Here is a 21921-nt window from a genome sequence, read left to right as displayed (position 1 = left end):
AAATAAGTAGTGCAACGGCGATCACCAGTAATGGAGATCAAAATTTGGCCGATTTGAGATACCAAAACTTTAGCGTCATGACTCCAAGGGCCGAAGGTACCTGATTTTTTGCAAGACAGAGAATTTTAAAATTGCTCTCCTGTACACTTGCAAAAATGACATATCAAATCCCATGCCGGTCAATGTTACTTATGTCCCGCCCACTATAGAGACATAGGCCAATTTTGCACATATTTAGTATAACTTGTTGCTTCTTTGACAGGTTAGGTTTGGTTAGTTTAGGTTTTTGTTATAGCCTACCTTGCATATACGATTATAGCGCAACATTGGCAGTGATAAAAGTGAAATATTCGTTCAGTGGGCGTTGGATACTCTACATTCACCCAAATGCCTTACCATCACAGCTTAACAGTAGATGGTGTAGGATCTAGGATTGTTAGTTTTGTGGAAACAGAAGGATCTCAAACTGTCGTGGAAACCTAAGCTAAACTCACCTGTACAAATTGTTGTCATCTTCAGCTTTGAGATGTATTTTGAAATCTCCTTGGTAACCGCTACAGTTAATATTTGGTATAATGGCTACGACTTGTTCTGCTTGAATAAGTTTAACGTCCATGTTCTGTTGCACAAAATCCTTTTCCCACTCTTTACACTGCAAATTTGGGATATGATCAGAGACAATGCAGTCAGAGTTCCAACCTGTGTTTGGCAAATCTTCCACAATTGAGTCATCTTGACCACAATCAATTCTCTCCTCTTCATCCACACATGATGATACACTATCACTTAAACTTTCAATGCCACTCACTGAGTCACAGCGAAAACTATCACTAGAACTTATTCGAGATGACAAATCTATTCCCAATGAACAATTCTTTGAATCTTCAGAAGCAGTTCCATAATCGCTAGTGTTGCTAGTACAATCTACTGATACGTAATTGTTGCTAAGCAAACAAAGATCCTTGAGATGATGATATAAGTCGGTACCTGAAGACCCACGCAATAATGATTTCACTTTCTCTCTCGTGATCACACCTGAAGAAATACATCTTGTTTGAAATAGGGATGGGAATTGCACTGCACCAGAATCCTCTATTCCATTTAGATTGGAACAACCGTACATCTGCTGCCATTCTCTTAATAAACCTCTTGTTATTCTTACTGATGAACTAGGCCTATGTCCATACTGATACTTGGTTTTATTTGTATGAGAATCTCCAACTTCTATGGGAGATTTACATCTGTTTCTGAATCTTTTACAATGTGATGATGATTTGTCACTGACATTTTCAAACGCTTCATTTAGACTTCTTTTAGTACGACTAGGCACTTTGAAGGTGTCAAGTTCTCGTGCAGACATGACGACATTGCTTATATTATAATTATTGAAATAAGTTAATGCGAATTTTCAACTAAAATTAAGACTGCATCAATGAACTTTCAATTACCTGTCATTAAAAGTCGGTAGAAACACACTAAAAACAAGCTAGTTAAATGTCTTACTTTGTAATCGGTTTCATACAAAATTGTAATTTACAAAACTGTACAATGACTACTTAGATATCAATTCACACTGTTTTACAATGATATGCTGTCAAAGTACAATAGTACAGAGGAATTTAACCTCACTGTTTATAGTAATTTAATTACTACAAAATTATTTTTTTGACACGTACACTATAATAATGTATATATACAACAAATGCACACTTTAACTTTGATCAACGTCTAAATGAATATCAAGATATAACTTCAAAATATGTAAATGTCTTCTTGAGACCATTCTTCCATACTTCTTATTTACTTCGAAAAGTAAATGACGCCGTTTCCCATAATGGCCAACTGTCAGTTCAATATACAGTTTGTGAAGCGTTTAAAACTTAGCATTAGATACGACATACAATTTTTATACAAACATCTGAGTCACTTGTTCCGACACGCGCCAAAAACTAGAGAACCATATATCAATAATATTAAAAAAATACAGACATATTTCGTACATTTAAATTTACACTTCTGCAAAGTTGGTGCCCTTGCAACCCCACCATTGCAACCACAGCCAGCTATTGTAGAACTTCTATTACGCTTCTCTTAATAATGCTCGTGTTATTCTGTATCTATAGGTACAATGTTGAAACGCAGAGAAAATAGTAAAATCTGAATTATAAGCAATATAGCTTCAGATTAGCAACTTTGGGAACTGTAGGATAGTCGTGAGGGTTAAGAAGTGAAGAAAACTATTTCAGTACGTAGTATAAATATACATTATCAAGAATAATCTTTCATTCTGGTTGCATGTTCGAACAAGTTCACATTAATTGTGACCAATACTACAGTGGCGGCCAGTAGCATACATATATTTTTTTTAGTTATTTAACGACGCTGTATCAACCGTATCAACTACGAGTTTAATTAGTATCGATGGGATTGGTGATAACGAAATGATATTTGGCGAGATGGATTTGCCTTACAGTTGGAGAAAAATTCTGAGAAAACCAACCAGGTGACCAGCCCAAGCGGGAATCAAATTCGCTCCCGAGCGCAATTCCAGATCGGCAGGCAAACGCCTTAGCCGACTGAGCTACGCCAGTGGTTCATACAGCTATTCCGAATCTCAGGGCGAGCAATCAGATGACATCACAGTGTTCCGAATTTTACATCTGGCTGTACCAAGGCTGTACAGTACGATTATTTAGTCCTGACAGTCGCCAGCCATGTGCGCCTAGGTCAGGCGAGTCCATTAAGTTACGCCAAGGGATGTTCAGGTTAGACTGTCGTCTGTAGTCAGAGCGATCGGATGTCACGCATGCGATATAGCGTTGTGTTTCATGTACAGATAAGCTGTCCTGCATGCCTTTACAGATCGCTCGTCCTTATCTCTACTCCGGAACTCTCCCCACTACTCCTATTACTTCCCCTCTTTCGCGTCGCTGAGCTGTCAGGACTAAATGACAGGTCTGTACCGAATTTCAGCGATGACGTCATTGATGCTCCAGTGCTGTAGCAACGCTTTCATCGCGGAAGTGATGGCTCTGATGGCTCAGTTGTCATCAATTATTATTTTTTCATTTTCATTTTATTTATTGTATTCCATATAGATCTTACATTAATATTGATATAAACTTGTCATAAATAAAAATGTCTAATGAAAATAGGGACGCTTTTACCATTGTCGTTTTTTTTTTTGGAAGGAAATTGAATTTAGAATTAGCCTACTGAAAATGTGTCAAGTAAGATTAAAGCAAGGAAGTTCACAAGAAAGAGCACTATTGCCTTTAAACAATGTTTATTAATGCCAATTCATTTATGTCACTTGACAATACTCGTGGCTAACGATTCAGCTTGTATGACCTCACACGAGGCGTGCTTTTGGTAAACATAGAAGCCAGGGGCGGTCGGTCCTTAGGGGCCACCGGGGCCGTGCACCACCAATATTTCATCCCTCATAATTTTTTTTTCGAATTTAAAATACGTAAATTTTGTTCAGCACAGTGTACTGGATTCATAATTGTTTCAGTAAATTTCGTCACATTACGCGATGTGTGTCAGTAAAACGTCAAAGATTGTATGACAGTAAATGAAGCGTGCATTTCCAGAACGTTGTAAGTGCCAATTTGTGAAGTTTACAGTAGGAACAAAAATAGTTTTATACAGTACATACAACGTTGTGACTTGCACAACCTGAAAGTGCACTCACTACTTTATTACTTGGAGCAGCACTTTCTTCATAACCTTTCGTAATATTGTCAAACAGGACACCTACAACTGATATATGTGAAAAAAAAATAAACGTTATGGAAATGCACGCTTCAAATATTGTGAGCTTGGGCCCGCGTCAAAGGACCCCACAACTTGAATCACTTTGGCGCTCAACTGCCATGGAGTGTTATGAAGTTACAGTTACGAATGTATGCTTCTTTTGGGGCCTGTCCAACTTGAAGAGATCTCGCTAGCGAGAAATGTGTAGCGAGAAAGTCAAAGATTGATAACGTGGATTCAAACGTTCTTGCTGGAATCAGTAGCTCACATGCAAACGTTCTCATGGGGGCAGATAAAAAAGTTATTTTTTTCTTCCACCATGTTAATAGGAAATTTCAAAACAAGTGCTTATTGCACGAACGTACAATAATTTACTCATATCAAATACTCTCTAAGGTAACAGAGGTGGTCATGCTAGTTACTGAAGCTGAATTTAGAGCGATCCTCGTATTTAGTGCGTTAATTGTGAATATTACAACCTGAAGTATCAATTTTAGTGTTGATAGTTGTTTATTTTGTTATAGTGTTGTTTAATTACCAGTAGCGACTATTCAAATGAAGAAGGTGAAAACATTTCACTTGTCACTTTGAGAGCCATTTGATTTAAGTTTCAACTATTAAATTATTCCATTTTAAAAACTATAGCACTATAAATCAGTAAATCTCAAGTACAGTATTCATCAGTCTGTTTAAATGTTCTCACTGTTGTGTAACTTTCACGTCTCAGTTCCTTGAGCGGCAGCGACGAGGCATTGATTCTCAAATTTAATTACAATGTTGCCAACCAAGGAACAAGAAATCCCCCTATATCATATTAAAAATCCTCCCAAATTTCAGAGAAACCCTCTAATTTGTTTAATTATATAATATTAAAAATCCTCCCAAATTTCAGAGAAACCCTCTAATTTGTTTAATTATATAATATTAAAAATCCTCCCAAATTTCAGAGAAACCCTCTAATTTGTTTAATTTTTTACTTGGAAAAACGCAACATAAAAACTATCAAATGTGATTATACACACGCAATTGAATGGAAAAAATATTCACACATCATGCTCACTGACATGCAGTAGAATACTCCCAGTACAATTCTGTGTGCCCTTGCACTGGAAGACGAGATCTTGAGAATTTGATTTTTAAGTGTTTGCGTTTGGATTAGTTGCACACTGTGTTTAAATATGGCATTCAAGGAAAAAAGGAAAATATTTTTTTAAAATATTGAAAGATCTGGGAGACGAATCCAATGTTGAAATGTAAATTAATATTTTGTATCGACTTATGTTACAGAGTTGATATTTATACGTGGTAGTACAAAAAATAATTATTTAATTTCTTATATGCAAGGATTTTTAATTATTAAAATAAGATATTTATTCCAAAAATACATATCCTTGAAATTCCTTTATAAATAAATAGATAGGCCGAAAAATAATAATATACATACATTATTTTAAATCAATGATTTAATTTCTTTGGATTTTTCATAATTCGTTCTTGCATTACGAACTGGTTGGCTTCTTATACATTGGGGACAACAGTGTGTTGCATTTTGTAAGTATTGTCACAGTACATTGAAAGTCCATAACACTAAACTTGCACCTTGCCGAGTGCCGATTTTTACTGGAGCAAGCAGACAATAGTTTCAAACTAAAAATGTTATTCGTAGATCACGTGACTAGCAATCGTTGCGTATGACATTTAATATAGAAGAAATGAAAATTAGTTGTATCAAAAGCATACATTTAGATTGGGGAAACTGTTTAACTGCATTTTACTGCAGACATTATTGTTGTGTCGGTCATGACTTAAACAAGACATGGAGAACACGCGAAACGGGCGGGAGAGAGCGTCATAATCAGGCTTCGAGACTTGGGACCCGATACAATAAGTTTACTGTGCTTGTACTATAGGTTGTTGACTCGCTGCAGGTAGTGAAATGTAGAGATGTGTTGAGGTAACAACGTTGCTATTTAAAATAGAGTACGGTAGTATGGGGGAACACACACATTCTGAAAGTAAATATACATTACACAATGACAATGTCAAAAGAATGTGAAAAGTAATTTTATTCTCCTGTCTTTTATAAGCATTTTTGTTTAATTATACACAGTGTTAATGGTGGAAATAAACATGTAGCAATTTTAATTTCTTCATTTATCCTGTTGGTCGTCTTTAGGAAGTGCAGTTACAGCACCGAATTGCAATGTACTACAAGATACATTTTCAGTGTCTCAAACGTAAATCTTTTTCGCTTATCTGCCAAACACAGTTTGTACTGTGAAAAGCTGCGGTCTACGTCGCATGACGTGATAGGAGCAAAACGAAGAAACCTTATATCATTGCAGTCTCTAAGAGACAATCCTTTATTCTCGGGTGATTATGTCCACTAATTTACTGTTTATATTACACAATGTTCCATATCCGTTATTTTTACATAAAATTGATTTCCACTTCTGTTTTACACGTTCAGTAACCGGTGTACTTGGTGTCTCATTAAATCTCTGTCATTCTCTCAACTAATTTGAGGGCTTCCGGCATCTCTTGCTCTGACTTTTCTAACAGTGTAATAGTTTCAGACACAGTTTGAAAATATGTTTGTATGAAAACCAAATTATTCGTCAGAACCTTCAAATCCAGAGCGTTTTCCTTTACGTATTTGTTGGCATTCATTCTATAGTACTCCCACCCACTATACGCTTTACCACTATACTCAGTACGCCGTTATGCGCATTTCCCACTGAACTGCTCTATTGGGTCCGAAGTCTCGAAGCCTGGTCATAATCATAATAATATAATACGAGTAATAAAGAGAGCAAGTGAGAAAACATCCTTGCAAGATGCGATACTGGCCGAAGAGAGGATTCATGATCATGATATTCATTGTTCAATTACAGAACACAGTAGTTTCATTATAAGTAATTCTGAAAATAAATCCTAATGATGTAGTTTAGAAAACATCCCAAAAACCCCTCTAAAATTTATCTTTCCCCTGAAAATCCCTCCAACACTTTCATCCCCCCAAGCCTGCCCCTGGAAACGTGTTTCCCCCCCAAATTTAGGGGGAAACCCCCCAAGTTGGTAACACTGAATTAAAAATATTATTTTGTTCTATGTTAGGGTGGTTGCTATGGCAACGACTGAAACATTTTCCTCCTCACTTCCATATTTTTAAGAAACGGGTATTGCTGTAACGAACACGTATTTGGTCTTCAGTCCAGCCAATGCGCTTTCTATAATGGGTGACACGGAGATTTACGACTACTTGTCTGTCCAGCAACATGGCCCGTCCTAGAGAAAATTCTTTCCTAAAATTTCTGCTTTGTTAAGTATTCTTCCTATAGCTATAGGCCCTATTATTATGTTTTTATGCGCTATACTGGAGAATTAGCACGGTCGCTTTGAACCGTGCCGTTACGTTTACCACCAAATTTAAGTAAATACACAATGTCACCAACATAAGAACATGACGTTGGTGTGTGGCGTAGTTGGCGGGAGGAATTTTTTCTTTCTCTGTCTACCTCCTTCGTTCTGAACATTATTGAGAGATAGCACCACTGTTAGCGACAATGTGTATTTGCGTAAATATTGCGAGTAAATTATGACGAGTGCCTTAGATGAGAGGCTCGGGACAGAAACAGTTTTGCTGTAGCGCATGCGCGAACCTCTCATGCAGTGGGAGCGTGATCCTTACTTGAATTTATTTTTGCGTGTACTTGCAGATTAAATGATTGAGATCCCTTCTTGCTCCGGTTACAGGCCTTGCATTTACGAAGGTTATGTTATGTTAGGTTAGGTTAGCTTAGATTAGGTTAGCTTTGGTTAGGTTAGATTAGCTTTGGTTAGGTTAGGTTAGTTTTGGTTAGGTTAGCTTAGCTTTGGTTAGGTTAGGTTAGGTTAGCTTTGGTTAGGTTAGGTTAGCTTTGGTTAGGTTAGCTTGATTTCATTCGTCCATGTAGTAGTTAAAATTATATAATATGACAGTTTTTGATTCGTAATATTGTTAATAAATAATAGGCCTATAATGTAAGCGGTGAATAATTTCATGGTCCCTAAATTTTTTTTCGTAAAAGGCTAGGTATTTTTCTATAGGCCAGAAATAAAACAGCAACGCTGTCATAATTACGTACTTTACGCTTTGGCGAACATTAACCGGAAATTTACTTTCCGTCATTTTAATGGTATTCTGTGAAACACACCTTTTTTCCTGTTAATTTCCTTGTGATAACCTAGTTTATTATCTTATTACATCTTCATGTTCTCTTAATGCATTCAAAAAACCGCCGTTGTACTACATAAAACCTTGAACTTGACTAATGGAGTGAATTATTTAAGAATATAGTCGCGAATTTGACTACCACCATTTCGATTATATTTTGTTTGATGCGGCTCGGTACGGCCCGGTGACTAGTGGCCAGCGAGTAGAGTCGACTATCGATGTTGGTCTGCCGTGCGTATTATCCAGTTGTTCCGTTTTTTAATTTTTGTGCTGATATCTTCACTCTTTTGATTTTTTTATTCTTCTGGCTACAATTTTACTGTACCTCATAGGAAAATGCCACTAAAAGTTAATACTATGGAAGCAAATGGAAAGAAAGTTTGATATTCTGAACACAGCTTTGTTAGTGGAAGTTGTGAATGAATTTGTGCCTTCCCTCTTCTCTTGACCGAATAAAGTAATAAATAAAATGCAGTAAATTATATTTTTAAACTATCACACCTGAATAACGAGAGTTGAGAGTCCGACATACCAACACAAAACACGAAAAACAGACTGATGACCGGTTTCACCAAGCTGCTTTAAATTAGCACAAACGACTTGCCAACAAACGAGTCGTTTAATTTTAACGAGATCTTTAAAAGTTGACAGTTTCGCCCATTGAGCTCTATACTAAAATGGAGTAAACACTAAACACCGTATGTTAAAAAGCAACGATGGTTAAAATATCGCACTGCAGGGAGATTTGGGATTTAACCCAGGCATATTGGTGCACAATTTAGTGATAAGAAGTTGTGCACCGCCATCTCTACTAGTCCCAAGGTAGAAATTTTACAAGAAAAATTATCTCTTCTAGGTCACATATTTACATGCACTACTCCAGATCAGAAGGATAAATATGGGTTAGGAGTAGTGAAGATTAAGTTAAAATAAAAGTTAAATACGGTACAAGAAGCACACAATTATATTCACAGAGTTTTTTAACATATACTGTAGTCAGGCGCGGCTCGTCATTAGGTTGACTGGTTCACTGAACGCCCTGTCTCTTGATGCTACTCATTCCTTTCACAATTGACATTTCTAAGGGAAACTGCAGAAATGAAATCGCTAGACGTTCAGCTTCTTTTGATTAGAGCATAAGCGAACTATAGCCAGTAAAGTCAGGTGGAATATTGTAGCGAGTGGCATCTCGGGATTCATTCTTAGAAGTGAACCAGCAAAAGCTGCTAAAACAGGTGGGCAAGTGTGAAGAAATAGAGAGAAAGTGTGTTTCAAAAAAGCGCCGTAGTCGCCACCGAAAATCGTGGCTCCAAAACTGCCTTTCTCTGTCGCACACACTATCCTTTCATTCACACTTCTCTCTCCAAAGCTACCTACGGACTATGGAACAGACTTCGCTTTTGTTGATACTTTAGCAGTGGCGGCTAAAGAGTTTGTAATACTTACCAGAGACACATACCCGTGAGTGGCAGGCAAGAAAAATGTCACACATTGAATCGGCTAGCATCCGCCATTAAAGGAAGTGTTTGCGGCGCGAAATTCGAAAACAGTACCACAATACATTGATGTAGCCTGGTGATAGACACTATTTTAAACATCTTTTACAAAGGATGAGTCGTGATGAAATAAACATGAATGGCAGAGGAGAGCTATATTTATTAAAGTATTATAATGATTCATCTTTGGCGATATTCTAAAAAATAAATTAAATCACCATATAAGCTCGGGATAAGTATGTGAAATATTGAATAATGGCAATGCCAACATTAATTTTCAATATTAGCAACCAATATGGTTTTACACTTTCCAATGATCTTCAAAACCTAAGTGCTTTTGCATTTGCTGATGATTTGGCTCTCGTTGGCAAAGATAAAAAGTCAGCAACAGCTCTCATTGATATGGCTGAAAGTAAATTAGATGAACTAGGTCTTGAAATTAACACTATTAAAAGCAAGTGTATAATTCTCGAAAGAGGTGTTTTAACTAAAGGAGCTCTCATTTCACTTCATGGATCAGCCATACATAGTACTGATGATAAATCTGAAACAATTCGATATCTGGAGTTGATTTTCGCGACAAAATATTCTTAGATAAAAAGAAAATTATAACAAATTTAACACGTGATCTTAACAATCTTACACAAACTCCATTACTGAAGCCTGATCAGAAATTGAAGATTGTGAATGAATATATATGGCCTGGGCTCATCTATCCTTTGCAATGTGCTCCACTTGATCAGCTTCCTGACAGCTTCCTTAAAGATCTGGATAAAGTAATTAGAAGTGCTGTTAAAGAAATGATATCTCTTCCTGATGATACACCTAATGACATGCTATATTCTTCTAAAAAAAGTACGTGGTCTAGGGCTTATTAAGGCTGAATGGAAAGCTAATATTCAGCATTTTAACATCTGTAAACGACTCTCACAAGTCAGTGATGATCATCTCCTTCTTGTCAGGAATCTTGAAGAGGAGAAGAAAACTGCTCTCAAGCGCCTGAAAATTCCTGAAGCCAACATAACACCTCGAACAACTGGAATACATCTACGTGATGAATTGCGAAAGAGATCGTTTGACTCCTGGTGTCAGTTGCCTCATAAGGGGAAAGGTGTAGTCATCTATGAAGAATATCCAAGAGCCAATTCATGGGTCAGCACCAAAAGGAATTTGTCATCTTCAGAATATATTAATGCAATCAAGATGTCCTGCAACCTTACTGCAGTGCGCTCCGTTCCTGGCAGAGCTGTTGCCGTCAACCAGGCTGCAACGACACAGAAACTCTTGGCCACGTGTTGGGCTTTTGTCGGAAAGGAGAGTTATTGCGTAACAACAGGCATCATAGAGTCCGTGGAGCTATCGCGTGTCTTCTTCGGAACAAGGGTTGGGAAGTTCATGAAGAGGTCCACTGTATTTCTGAAGACGACTCTCACAGAAGAGCGGATATAATAGCAATAAACAGGCAACAACAAAAGGCTGTTATCATAGATCCAACTATACGCATGGAGAGAGATCAGGTTGATCAGGAAAAGAGGGTCATTTATGAACCTTGTATTCCCTACCCTAGTGCCAAGTATAACATCCGTCTCTTCAATTGGTCAGTGACAGGTTTATTTTTTGGTGCTCGGAGTTCTTTACCAAAATTTACATATCATTTTTTAAAACAATTATCAATATCATCTTTTGAAATTCAAAAAATCATCTCGCAAATTCTCAAAGATTCCCTGCAGATTATACAATTTCATTTATACCACTCAGAAGGCCTTAATTAAGGATATGCTAATTTTAAATAAAATCTTTTTTTTTATCAGTATAATTTAGTCATCTTCTAAGATTTTATTTTACAATTGATAATCAGTGGTGCTTAATTATTACACTTTATTTTTATAACACTATTCATATTTAATTAATTGTATTTGTTTGCTATTCATTTCCGGATCCTCGTGGTCATCCTTAATTAAGGCCGGATGAGTTTTTCTCTCTCTCTCTAATGGATATTTACTGTAATATTTAAAATGATCTATATTTCGGTCCTTTCATGCAAAGGAAGAGGAAGGTACCTATATGGTGCTTAGAAAATATTTAGCGGTGAAATATGAGATCATAAAAATTCTGGAAACTGATTTAAAATATAATGAGAATAAATTTTATCATAAAACAATCTATTCATTGTATAGTTTATGACCACCAAGTTAGAGGTCAGTACAGACTTCTTAATACAATTAGTAGCGGTAATAGTAGGCCTAGGAGTAGTGGTAATAGTAGGCCTAGTAGTAGTGGTAATAATAGACCTAGTAGTAGTGGTAATAATAGGCCTTGTAGTAGTGGTAATTGGCCTAGTAGTAATGGTAATAGGAGGGCTAGTTTTGGTAGTATTAGTAGACCTAGTAGTAGTGGTAATAGTAGGCCTAGGAGTAGTGGTAATAGTAGGCCTAGTAGTAGTGGTAATAATAGGCCTAGTAGTAGTGGTAATAGTAGGCCAAATAGTAGTGGTAATAGGCCTAGTAGTAGCGGTAATAGTAGGCCTAGTAGTAGTGGTAATAGGCCTAGTAGTAATGGTAATAGGAGAGCTAATTTTGGTAGTATTAGTAGGCCTAGTAGTAGTAGTAGTAGTAGTGGTAATAGTAGACCTAGTAGTAGTGGCAATAGTAGGTCTAGTAGTAATGGCAATAGTAGGCCTAGTAGTAGTGGCAATAGGAGACCTAGTAGTAGTGGTAATAATAGGCCTAGTAGTAGTGGTAATAGTAGGCCTAATATTAGTGGTAATAATAGACCTAGTAGTAGTGGTAATAATAGGCCTAATAGTAGTGGTAATAGTAGGCCTAGTATTAGTGGTAGTAGTAGGCTTAATTTTTGTGGTAATAGTAGCCTAGTAGTAGTGGTAATAATAGGCCTAGTAGTAGCGGTAATAGTAGGCCTAGTTTTGGTGGTATTAGTAGGCCTAGTAGTAGTGAGACCTAGTCAGTGGTAGTGGTAACAATAGACCTAGTAGTAGTGGTAATAGTAGGCCTAGTAGTAGTGGTCATAGTAGACCGAGTAGCAGTGGTAATAATAGGCCTAGCTAGGCCATCAGCTATATTTTCACTAATTTCTTTGCATTTAATACAACCAAAAACTAAAAGTACATGCTGTACAAAATGGAAATTACATGATTAATTCATTTATTGTGAAACAAAACAGTTTTAGACAGATATAGTCTGCGGATTTTCTTATGCACTCTGCTATTATAATCCACTGTAATGTGATGGCACCTAACCCTTACATACATTGTTGAAATCAACCTTATAAACCTAATAAACCTGATTACTGTGTTTCTGGAAAACTTTATCCAAGAAGAATTCCGACATTCTGTAAACACATTCAAAGGAAGAACTGCATGTGGAACATTCTTCCAAATATTAAGATATGCATCCTTTCCTGGGCATCCTACAATAGTAGCTATGTTCGAACAAATATTTGCGGCGCAGTATTTCACCATTTTCTTATTATTTCCCTTCAAGTATACTTATATTTATTTGTACTCCTCAATAAGCATGAACTGCTTGGACTCCGGGCGAAGCATCAATTCCCTTTAATGGCGGCCGTACAGCGGTTTAATTTTGTACGCGAAACTAGCGCCATTGGTGTCTCTAGTTATATATTACAAACTCTTTGGTGGCGGCTGATTGACTGAGGCAAGTGAGGCCGGGCCTCAGTCACTTGGCTTAACTGAAATCAAATTTTGTGTTTTATGTAATGTATTAGTTATTTGAAGGAAGCATATATCGCTGTAGAAGCATTTGAAAACTTTGTGATGTAGATAGATCTGTTTTGCAGTAAAATTTGTTCCTGAGGTCAGGATCGATCGTGCCGAGTCTGGCTTGTGATGTATATAGACCTGTTTTGCAGTAAAATTTGTTCCTGAGGCCAGGATCGCTCGTGCCGTGGTCTGCTTCTGCATTTCGTCTGTCTTCGCGAGCTTTTGAGGTTGCTCTTAAAACGTTATAGCTGAGGCACAATTCTACTTTCTACTTTGCGCTGTATTTTACAAAATATTTACTTTAACCCTCATTACCCATTTTTTACTTACACCACTTCTGCTCTGAACGGCTCAATTGTATGTTATATATAAAATACGTTGATATTCTTTAATTTTATATAACATTAAGGACATTGCACTTGATTAGAACAATAAACAAAATTTGTATTTTTTTTTCTTAAAAAGGGGCAAAATCATTTCAACTGCAGTCAACTGAAAACCCGTGAGCTTTCATGCGTACTATTACACCGATTGCTTTACATGGGCCCTCCCCATCCTTTACCACAGGCTCAATTGACTGCAGTGGCCGGGACGCGATATTAGGCACGATATGCTGGCCAAACATATCTTGTACGTTTTAAACCGCTCGGCTAACGAACCCAACATGAATTTACCCGATTATGCAGGTATACGAATCCCTGGTTAAGAATTAGGCATTTGCATGCAATTGTGGCATACGTCCTCCGGCTTCTAAGGATTAATTCTATCCATAATTTTATTTCCGGCAGCCAATCACGTTGCAGGTCGGCTACATTTAAACGTGTGCGTCTTGTCATTCGCTGCTGATGACGTTTTGCACTTCCTAAGGCTCAATAAATACTTAATATAATCGCCCGCCATTTTGGTTTTTTTATTGGCGTTCCCAGAAAGCACACGAGACGTTATTTGCCGTTCAATTATTTGCTCAATTACAGTGTATTTGATTTATTATCATAGGAGATACGACGTGATAATGTTTAACGGTGCGGCAAATAGTTTTCTCGTCTGGTAGCTTGGCAACGAAAGAATAAAAAATGGTAAACGATACTACCTACCTAGACTTTATAGAGCCTTCACTTCCTAAGGCGTAAGGAAAGAGGAGGAGTCACGCCGGAAATAGCAGCGACGTGGCTATAGTACCAAAATATTACAAACAACAGAGTAATGCAGTTTTTTTTGGTGAAATCAAATAAGTGCATCGATATTAATTACATATAAGCGTTTTTATTATTATTTAAATTATTTTAAATTTTGTATGAAATATTCACTTAAGACACCATATTAATCGCGATATGGTGAAATAATTATCCAAATCACGCAAGTATTTTCTGAGAGTACTTCATACAAACACACAGCACTATATATTTACATATTAATATTGATAAACTTTTATATGTCTATAATAGATTACAATAATATCCATATACAAATAATGTTAATTAAATATATTCCGTTTGTTGTGCAAGGCTACCTTAAATAAACGCATCTGAAAAAGTACAAGTCTCCAGGTATCGATCAAATTCCAGCAGAATTAATACAAGAGGGTGAAAGTGCATTATATAGCGAAATTTATAAACTTGTACTTGCTATTTGGGAAAAGGAAATCGTACCAGAACAATGGAAGGAGTCAGGCGCGGATCTAGAATTTAATAATAGGGGGGGCTAATAATAATTGAGGGGCTGGGTGCTGGGTGGGCATTTTAGAGGATGTGCCCTTTTTGAGTAAAACGCTTTATTGTGATCTCTGATCTGTTATGCATATGATCACAAAGTTGTAGTTCAATACTGTAATCATAGAGGTCAGAAGTACCGGTACACAAAATGTAAAGGCATGCATAGATAACATTATTACGGTTTGAGTTTCCAACATCAATTTTCTCTAAACTTGCATTTGAGAGAAGTGCCTTTCTTGCACCAACCCCTCAATTAACATATGAATACAGTAGTATAATCATTACACAGAACAATGGGATTAAAAACAAATAAATAAACCACAACAATATTGTCACTCTTAGGTTCTAAGTCTTCAGTTAGTTCTAATTCTAAAGGAAATGGTGACTGGAATGGAAAGTCGATTAAATGTTACTTACAGTTTAACGAAGCTGAAGTCGTCTGGGATGTTTTACTTTGGTTAACCTCTTCAACAATTTTCTTTTCAATAATGCTGCCACAACAGTTTATGAGATCGTTTTGCGTTGTTTTACTTGTTAGAGAAGAGTTTTTTGGGGGCATTTTTAAGATGAATATGCAGAATCTGATCACCGGCATCAACGCGATATTTAAGAAGCTCCTTGGAATTACCTTCGTTTTGATTTTCGCTTTTTAAGTCAATCGCACCATCATCCCTGTGTCCTCTAATGGAATATTTTGTCGGTCGCACAAAATAATTGTTTTTACTATTGGGACAAGTTTCATCCTGTTTTCGCGCATTGTTTGTAACACTTCATTATTCAATTGAACCAGAACGTTCTCTACCTTACCTTCAAACACTCGTTTAAAGTTGTCACATTTTAAGAGAGCAGTTTTGTTATAACTGTTCTCTGAATGTCTCCTGAATATTTCAGAGGCCTTTTTGAATTTTCTTAGAGGTTTCGTAACTAAATTGTGTAACGTACGTTTGCTTCGCCCTCCCTCTTTAGTTCCGAATAAAACGCACACGTGACAGAACGCACCTTCATCCTTCTTACTGTAAGACAGCCATGGAAATCTTTTAAGCCACGCATGCTGAAATTGTCTAGACTGTCCCGATTCTAGTGTCCTCGGAAATGGATATTTTTCGTCTGGAACCCATGGATTTGTTAGAGCTTTGTATTTTATCTTGTCACTGCATATTTCTTTTTCCACTAAGCAACCAATATCTAATACATTATGAGTCGTCGAACTAGCGTCATCACTTTCACCGCACATAACCGATTCCCTGTTACGGTATTAACAGGCGTACACTTTTCTTCATCAGTTGTATCATTGTCATCCGTACTGCACTTTTCTTTCACTTCACCACACGGCTTCTTGAAAAATTGTAAGATATTTGTTTGAAACTTACGTTCCGACATTTTATAATTTCTTATAACTGTTACACTAAATAATTCACCTGTGCAGACTGATCACTTCTCGTTTCAATTCAGAAGTCGAATGTAGTGGCTATTGTAAAGTACGATAACAAAGGTGTTGGTAGCGGCCTAGCTACAGTGTGGTAGAGGTGGTTACCGTTAGATTTCCGTTCCGAAGTCCGAGCTATTGTTAAACCCCATGGTAACGACCCCTAAGGAATGCGACCACTTACCTGATCTATTCACTGCGAACTGTAAAGAGAGTTTGTATGTCAAAGTAAAATAGCAAAATAATATGAAGTTTAGAGAGTGAAGAAATCATAGAAGTTATATGAATGAAAAAATAATGCTTTGTACATTGTAAATAAAAAAAGTCTTTGAAATGATAGGGGGGTCTATAGCCCCCCAGACCCCCCCCTTGTATCCGCGCCTGGAAGGAGTCCATAATTGTACCTATTTTTAAAAAGAGGGACAAAACCAACTGTGGTAACTTTGGAGGAATATCACTTTTGTTGACGTCGTACAAAATTTTGTCCAATATTCTTTTGAGAAGATTAACTCCGTACGTAGATGAAATTATTGGCATAATAGATCGAGTATTGATCAGATTTTTTGTATTCGACAGATAATGGAGAAAAAATAGGAGTATAAAGGTACAGTGCATCAGTTATTCATAGATTTCAAAAAGGCATATGACTCGGTTAAGAGGGAAGTATTATATGATATTCTTATTGAATTTGGTATTCCCAAGAAACTAGTTCGATTAATTAAAATGTGTCTCAGTGAAACATACAGCAGAGTCCGTATAGGTCAGTTTCTATCTGATGCTTTTCCAATTCACTGTGGGCTAAAGCAGGGAGATACACTATCACCTTTACATTTTAACTTCGCTTTAGAATATGCCATTAGGAAAGTTCAGGATAACAGGCAGGGTTTGGAATTAAACGGGTTACATCAGCTTCTTGTCTATGCGGATGACGTGAATATGTTAGGAGAAAATACACAAACGATTAGGGAAAACAAGGAAATTTTACTTGAAGCAAGTAAAGCGATCGGTTTGGAAGTAAATCCCGAAAAGACGAAGTATATGATTATGTCTCGTGACCAGAATATTGTACGAATGGAAACATAAAAATTGGAGATTTATCCTTCGAAGAGGTGGAAAAATTCAAATATCTTGGAGCAACAGTAACAAATATAAATGACACTCGGGAGGAAATTAAACGCAGAATAAATATGGGAAATGCTTGTTATTATTCGGTTGAGAAGCTCTTATCATCCAGTCTGCTGTCCAAAAATCTGAAAGTTAGAATTTATAAAACAGTTATATTACCGGTTCTTCTGTATGGTTGTGAAACTTGGACTCCTCACTTTGAGAGAGGAACATAGGTTAAGGGTGTTTGAGAATAAGGTGCTTAGGAAAATATTTTGGGCTAAGCGGGATGAAGTTACAGGAGAATGGAGAAAGTTGCACAACACAGAACTGCACGCATTGTATTCTTCACCTAACATAATTATGAACTTAAAATCCAGACGTTTGAGATGGGCAGGGCATGTAGCACGTATGGGCGAATCCAGAAATGCATATAGAGTGTTAGTTGGGAGACCTGAGGGAAAAAGACCTTTAGGGAGGCCGAGACGTAGATGGGAGGATAATATTAAAATGGATTTGAGGGAGGTGGGGTGTGATGATAGAGACTGGATTAATCTTGCACAGGATAGGGACCGATGGCGGGCTTATGTGAGGGCGGCAATGAACCTTCGGGTTCCTTAAAAGCCATTTGTAAGTAAGTATTATTATTTTCCTGTCAAAGCAGGGAGTGCTGCAGCTCCGCAGCTCTTATGGACGAGCCGCCCCTGTATTGTTCAATTTACGGAACTCATATGAAAGCGTATATTTAACGACGCATACAACTTCCATTTAATGAATCTAAAACCTAAATTAATGTTTGGAGACAGGATTGGAAAGGACTTCAATATCAACCCGAATTCGTGGCTTTTAATGTCAGTTTCCATGTAATAATCGTCACTATAAAACAATATAGTCGATATAATAAGAAACATTAACAAGTATTTACAAAACATAAAAGAAACTATTTTTTTTATTAATTTAAACATAAGTAGAACGTGTTTTACGTTAAATCTAAATTTAAGTTCTGCGCTGAACATAAGTTAAATAAAATAAAATAAAATTGAGCCAATGTGTTACAATAATTAATTATAAGTTTATTAGATAGTCTCAATCTTTTAGCAAAGATAACCTCCCCGTGTTAGTACTTATGCACGGCAATGCATGTTGGGAGAGGAGAAATGTCTCTGGATCACAGAAAAAATGTTCATAAGGACAATTGGAGGGACTTCATAGTGTGAGATCAGCCGTCACTCAAACAACACAAACATTGGACACAAGAGTAAAAATAATTAGGCCTAGACTTTTAAAAATTAAAAAATCACATATTTTATTCATATACTTTTTCACATTCTAAGAAAATATAATAAAATGGACCTTTCATCTTCTTTCTTTTTTTAACATCCTTCGCACCAACATTTGAGGCTAGGGCTACAATGACCGCTTCTACGTCTTTCTTCACGACATACTCGACGACATGTTTCATTATCCCATACTGCACAAGGGCCCTTATATCTTCTCGATAGACAATCACCAAACACAGTCTCAGTGGTAAAGGTAACAAAGAGTAGAATTGTAATGATTAAATATACCTTCATTATAAACGTAAATACGAACGACGTAGCTTACTAGGTTGATAAATCGATGCTAAGGTCTTCCACACTTTCCAGAATTTTGTAGATAGATGTTGCTGGTCTATCTGGATGCTGTTCTTCTTTTTCTTCTGATGGTACAAAACACTTTTATTGTAATTGTTAAAAGTACGTACTTTATAACTTGATTTAAATAACTTTATAAAAGTTACTGTCGACGTTCTTTGGAACCTGCTTCGAGCGTGGTGGTGTACTGTCGCAAACAATTTAACAACCAGAATTTATATAGGCTTATTATGTTGCTCACGCACTCATGCAACGTGTACCGGTATGTTATCATATTAATAATAAAATTATCCAAGTCGTTAGAGGCATTGGAAAATCAAAACGATTTCTTAATGGTCACGTCAGGTTTAGTTTATAGGCTACACTTGCTTATGCAACGTGTCTATTATTGTAGGAATAATGATTCATGTCGTTAGAGGCATTGGGAAATCCAAACGATTTTTTCATGGCCACTTCAAGGTTAAATCAGACATCAGTCTTCGATTTCCACGGATAGTTATTAACAAATACTGGTATTCCAGGCAGGGACGTCGCCAGTTTCCAAGCTAGGGGAGGGCAGCTTAAAATTGTATAGAGCTTACAGGGGAAAAAGCAGACATAATAAAGTAGAAACATTTGTATTGATAAGAAAATAAATGATATCTAATTAATTTTTATTTTATAAATAGAATAGAATAGCAACTACAATAAAATATGAAAGAATAATCACAGCATGGAAGAGATGCAAATGATTGACAGTTATGGAAATAGTAATATGCGTTACAAGAGCGGTATGTTGAAGTTTTCATGTTCGAGGAAAAGTTTGAAAAAGCGAAACGTAGTTGAGCTTTTTTAATTTCCGAGAATTGAAAGAAAACATACCGCTCGTGTATCGTACATTATTTTGTGCGAAGATCGTTTATTACATACCTGAAAGAGGAATTTCTAATTAGTTGCAATGAAATCTCCATCTTGGTTTCTTTCAATGACGGCAAATTTGCAAAATAAAAATATCTATCTTCAACATTGTTGCTTTAAAATGTTTTCTGTGTTTACTATACTCTAGCAGGCCGTGATATACGTCTGTCTTCCCCCCCCCCCCCAGTCTATAAATGCGAACTTAAACAAACGGCTTCCTTAATGTTACATGCATCACGAATGCAGTAACTTTAGTGTAGTTGTAGAGTTTACTTAATTTTTGCAAATATTTAAAAACAATAATTAACAGTGCAATTTAGGTGAAATTGCAGTGGTAAGTTTCCAATTTATAATTATTACTATATTGAACGTCTCTAAAAATAATATGTTAAAAGCCTAAAGCAGTAAAATCAATATGTCACGATCCTGTGTCTCAACTCTGTTCTCAATTATTATCTTAGCGTAAGCTCGATTACACTAACCTCTAGCGCTAGAAAGTGGAACTAAACGCTGGCGCACAAAGAAACAAAACACAGGAAAATTCGCTCAGTGTCCATTCTTTATAATCCCTATTCGCTGTTATAACCAGCCACTGCACAGATCACACACAAGCCGCTGGGCCTATATAACCAAGAGGCCTATATATATTATAAGTCCTCTTGCATATAACAGCATAAATTAATGAAATATGACTACAATTGAATCGCCACCGACGCCATCTTGTTTTGCAAATAACTCTCATTTCTAAATCGTGTATTGTGTTGTTATAAATTGAGACGGTAGCCGGAAAAGGGCCCATAAGCAAAAGTCACGTTTCGAGAAAACAAAATTTTGAAAGACTTATTTTTATGTAATTGTGATTTGAATGCACTTTTATCAAAACAACAATTTGCATACTGTTACAATAACATTTGTCTACAAGTTTTTATTAAACAACGCATTGTGACTTTAATAGTGTTATAAATATATATATTTTTTATTTGAGCATTTTATAGGCCCTTTTTCCAGAGAACATGTTTATTTTATCAAAATACTTTCAATATGATTATATTTTTGCAGAAATTAAACATCAGCATTAAACAGCGCACATTACAGAGATTTACAAGTCCATAATAATTTTAGCAAAATTATATTTCTTACGTACATCTCGTAGTTACGTCATAAATTGTACCGAATAAGTGAAATTAAATAATATCTGTTGGGTACAAAATACAAATTACGGGTTATTTAGTCTTAATCTGGAATGGATTCACACTCACTTCAAAGTTTATCTTCAGACTGCAGTTTACACTTTGGTGCACATCCTGGATGGACTCACACGCACTTTGAGGATCATCTTCACTCATGTTTGCTGAATTCCATAACTACGAAAGGTTGCATCTGTTCATTCAATTAGCTATCCTGCTCTCTGTTTACAAGATATAGAAACGAAACTACGTAAGCAAGTAGATAAAAAAAAAAAAAAAAAAAAAAAAAAAAAAAGCCAATAGACCAATGGGCCCATTTTCCGGCTACTGCCTCAATTGGTAGCGCGTTTATAATATTAAAGTAAAGTAGAAAAATAGTTTTAGTAGCTTAAGTGCATTTGTTACAAGTTTCGTGAATTTTTGTGTGCTTGTCTATGTATATTCGAAGTACACGAAGTTAGTTATTTCAATATACTAGTAGGCTACATCGCTATGATTGTGTATCGGCTGACTGCGAACACTAGAGATTCTTGCAGGTTTTTTTTCATTTCCTTAAAGAGAATAAAGCAATGAAATGGATAAATGATGTTAGTTTCAGTGGCGAGGCGTGACATTTCAAATAGGGGAAGCTCCAGGTTATACGATATGATAGGGTATGATATATTTCATGTAATTAATTACATGTATGTAAAGTGGACCTCACAATTTTACTCCAGGTTATACATATGTTTCACTGTAAAAATTCTTAAGA

The 21921-nt window shown here is 36.3% G+C and overlaps 1 protein-coding gene across 1 annotated transcript in view; it reads right to left on the bottom strand.

The window, feature by feature from the left end:
* The window catches only part of LOC138710446 (uncharacterized), a 49175-nt gene extending 47195 nt beyond the window's left edge, over positions 1–1980 (bottom strand). The window contains exon 1 of the mRNA XM_069841344.1: positions 495–1980. Coding sequence (XP_069697445.1) covers positions 495–1360 — 866 coding nt within the window. The 5' untranslated portion in view covers positions 1361–1980. The remainder of the gene's footprint in view (positions 1–494) is intronic.
* Between the last annotated feature and the right edge of the window lie 19941 nt (positions 1981–21921).

Source organism: Periplaneta americana, chromosome 12, assembly GCF_040183065.1.
Source record: "Periplaneta americana isolate PAMFEO1 chromosome 12, P.americana_PAMFEO1_priV1, whole genome shotgun sequence".
NCBI classification, from domain to species: domain Eukaryota; kingdom Metazoa; phylum Arthropoda; class Insecta; order Blattodea; family Blattidae; genus Periplaneta; species Periplaneta americana.
Note: the sequence above shows the minus strand (reverse complement) of the source record. Positions and strands in the feature narration are given on the sequence as shown.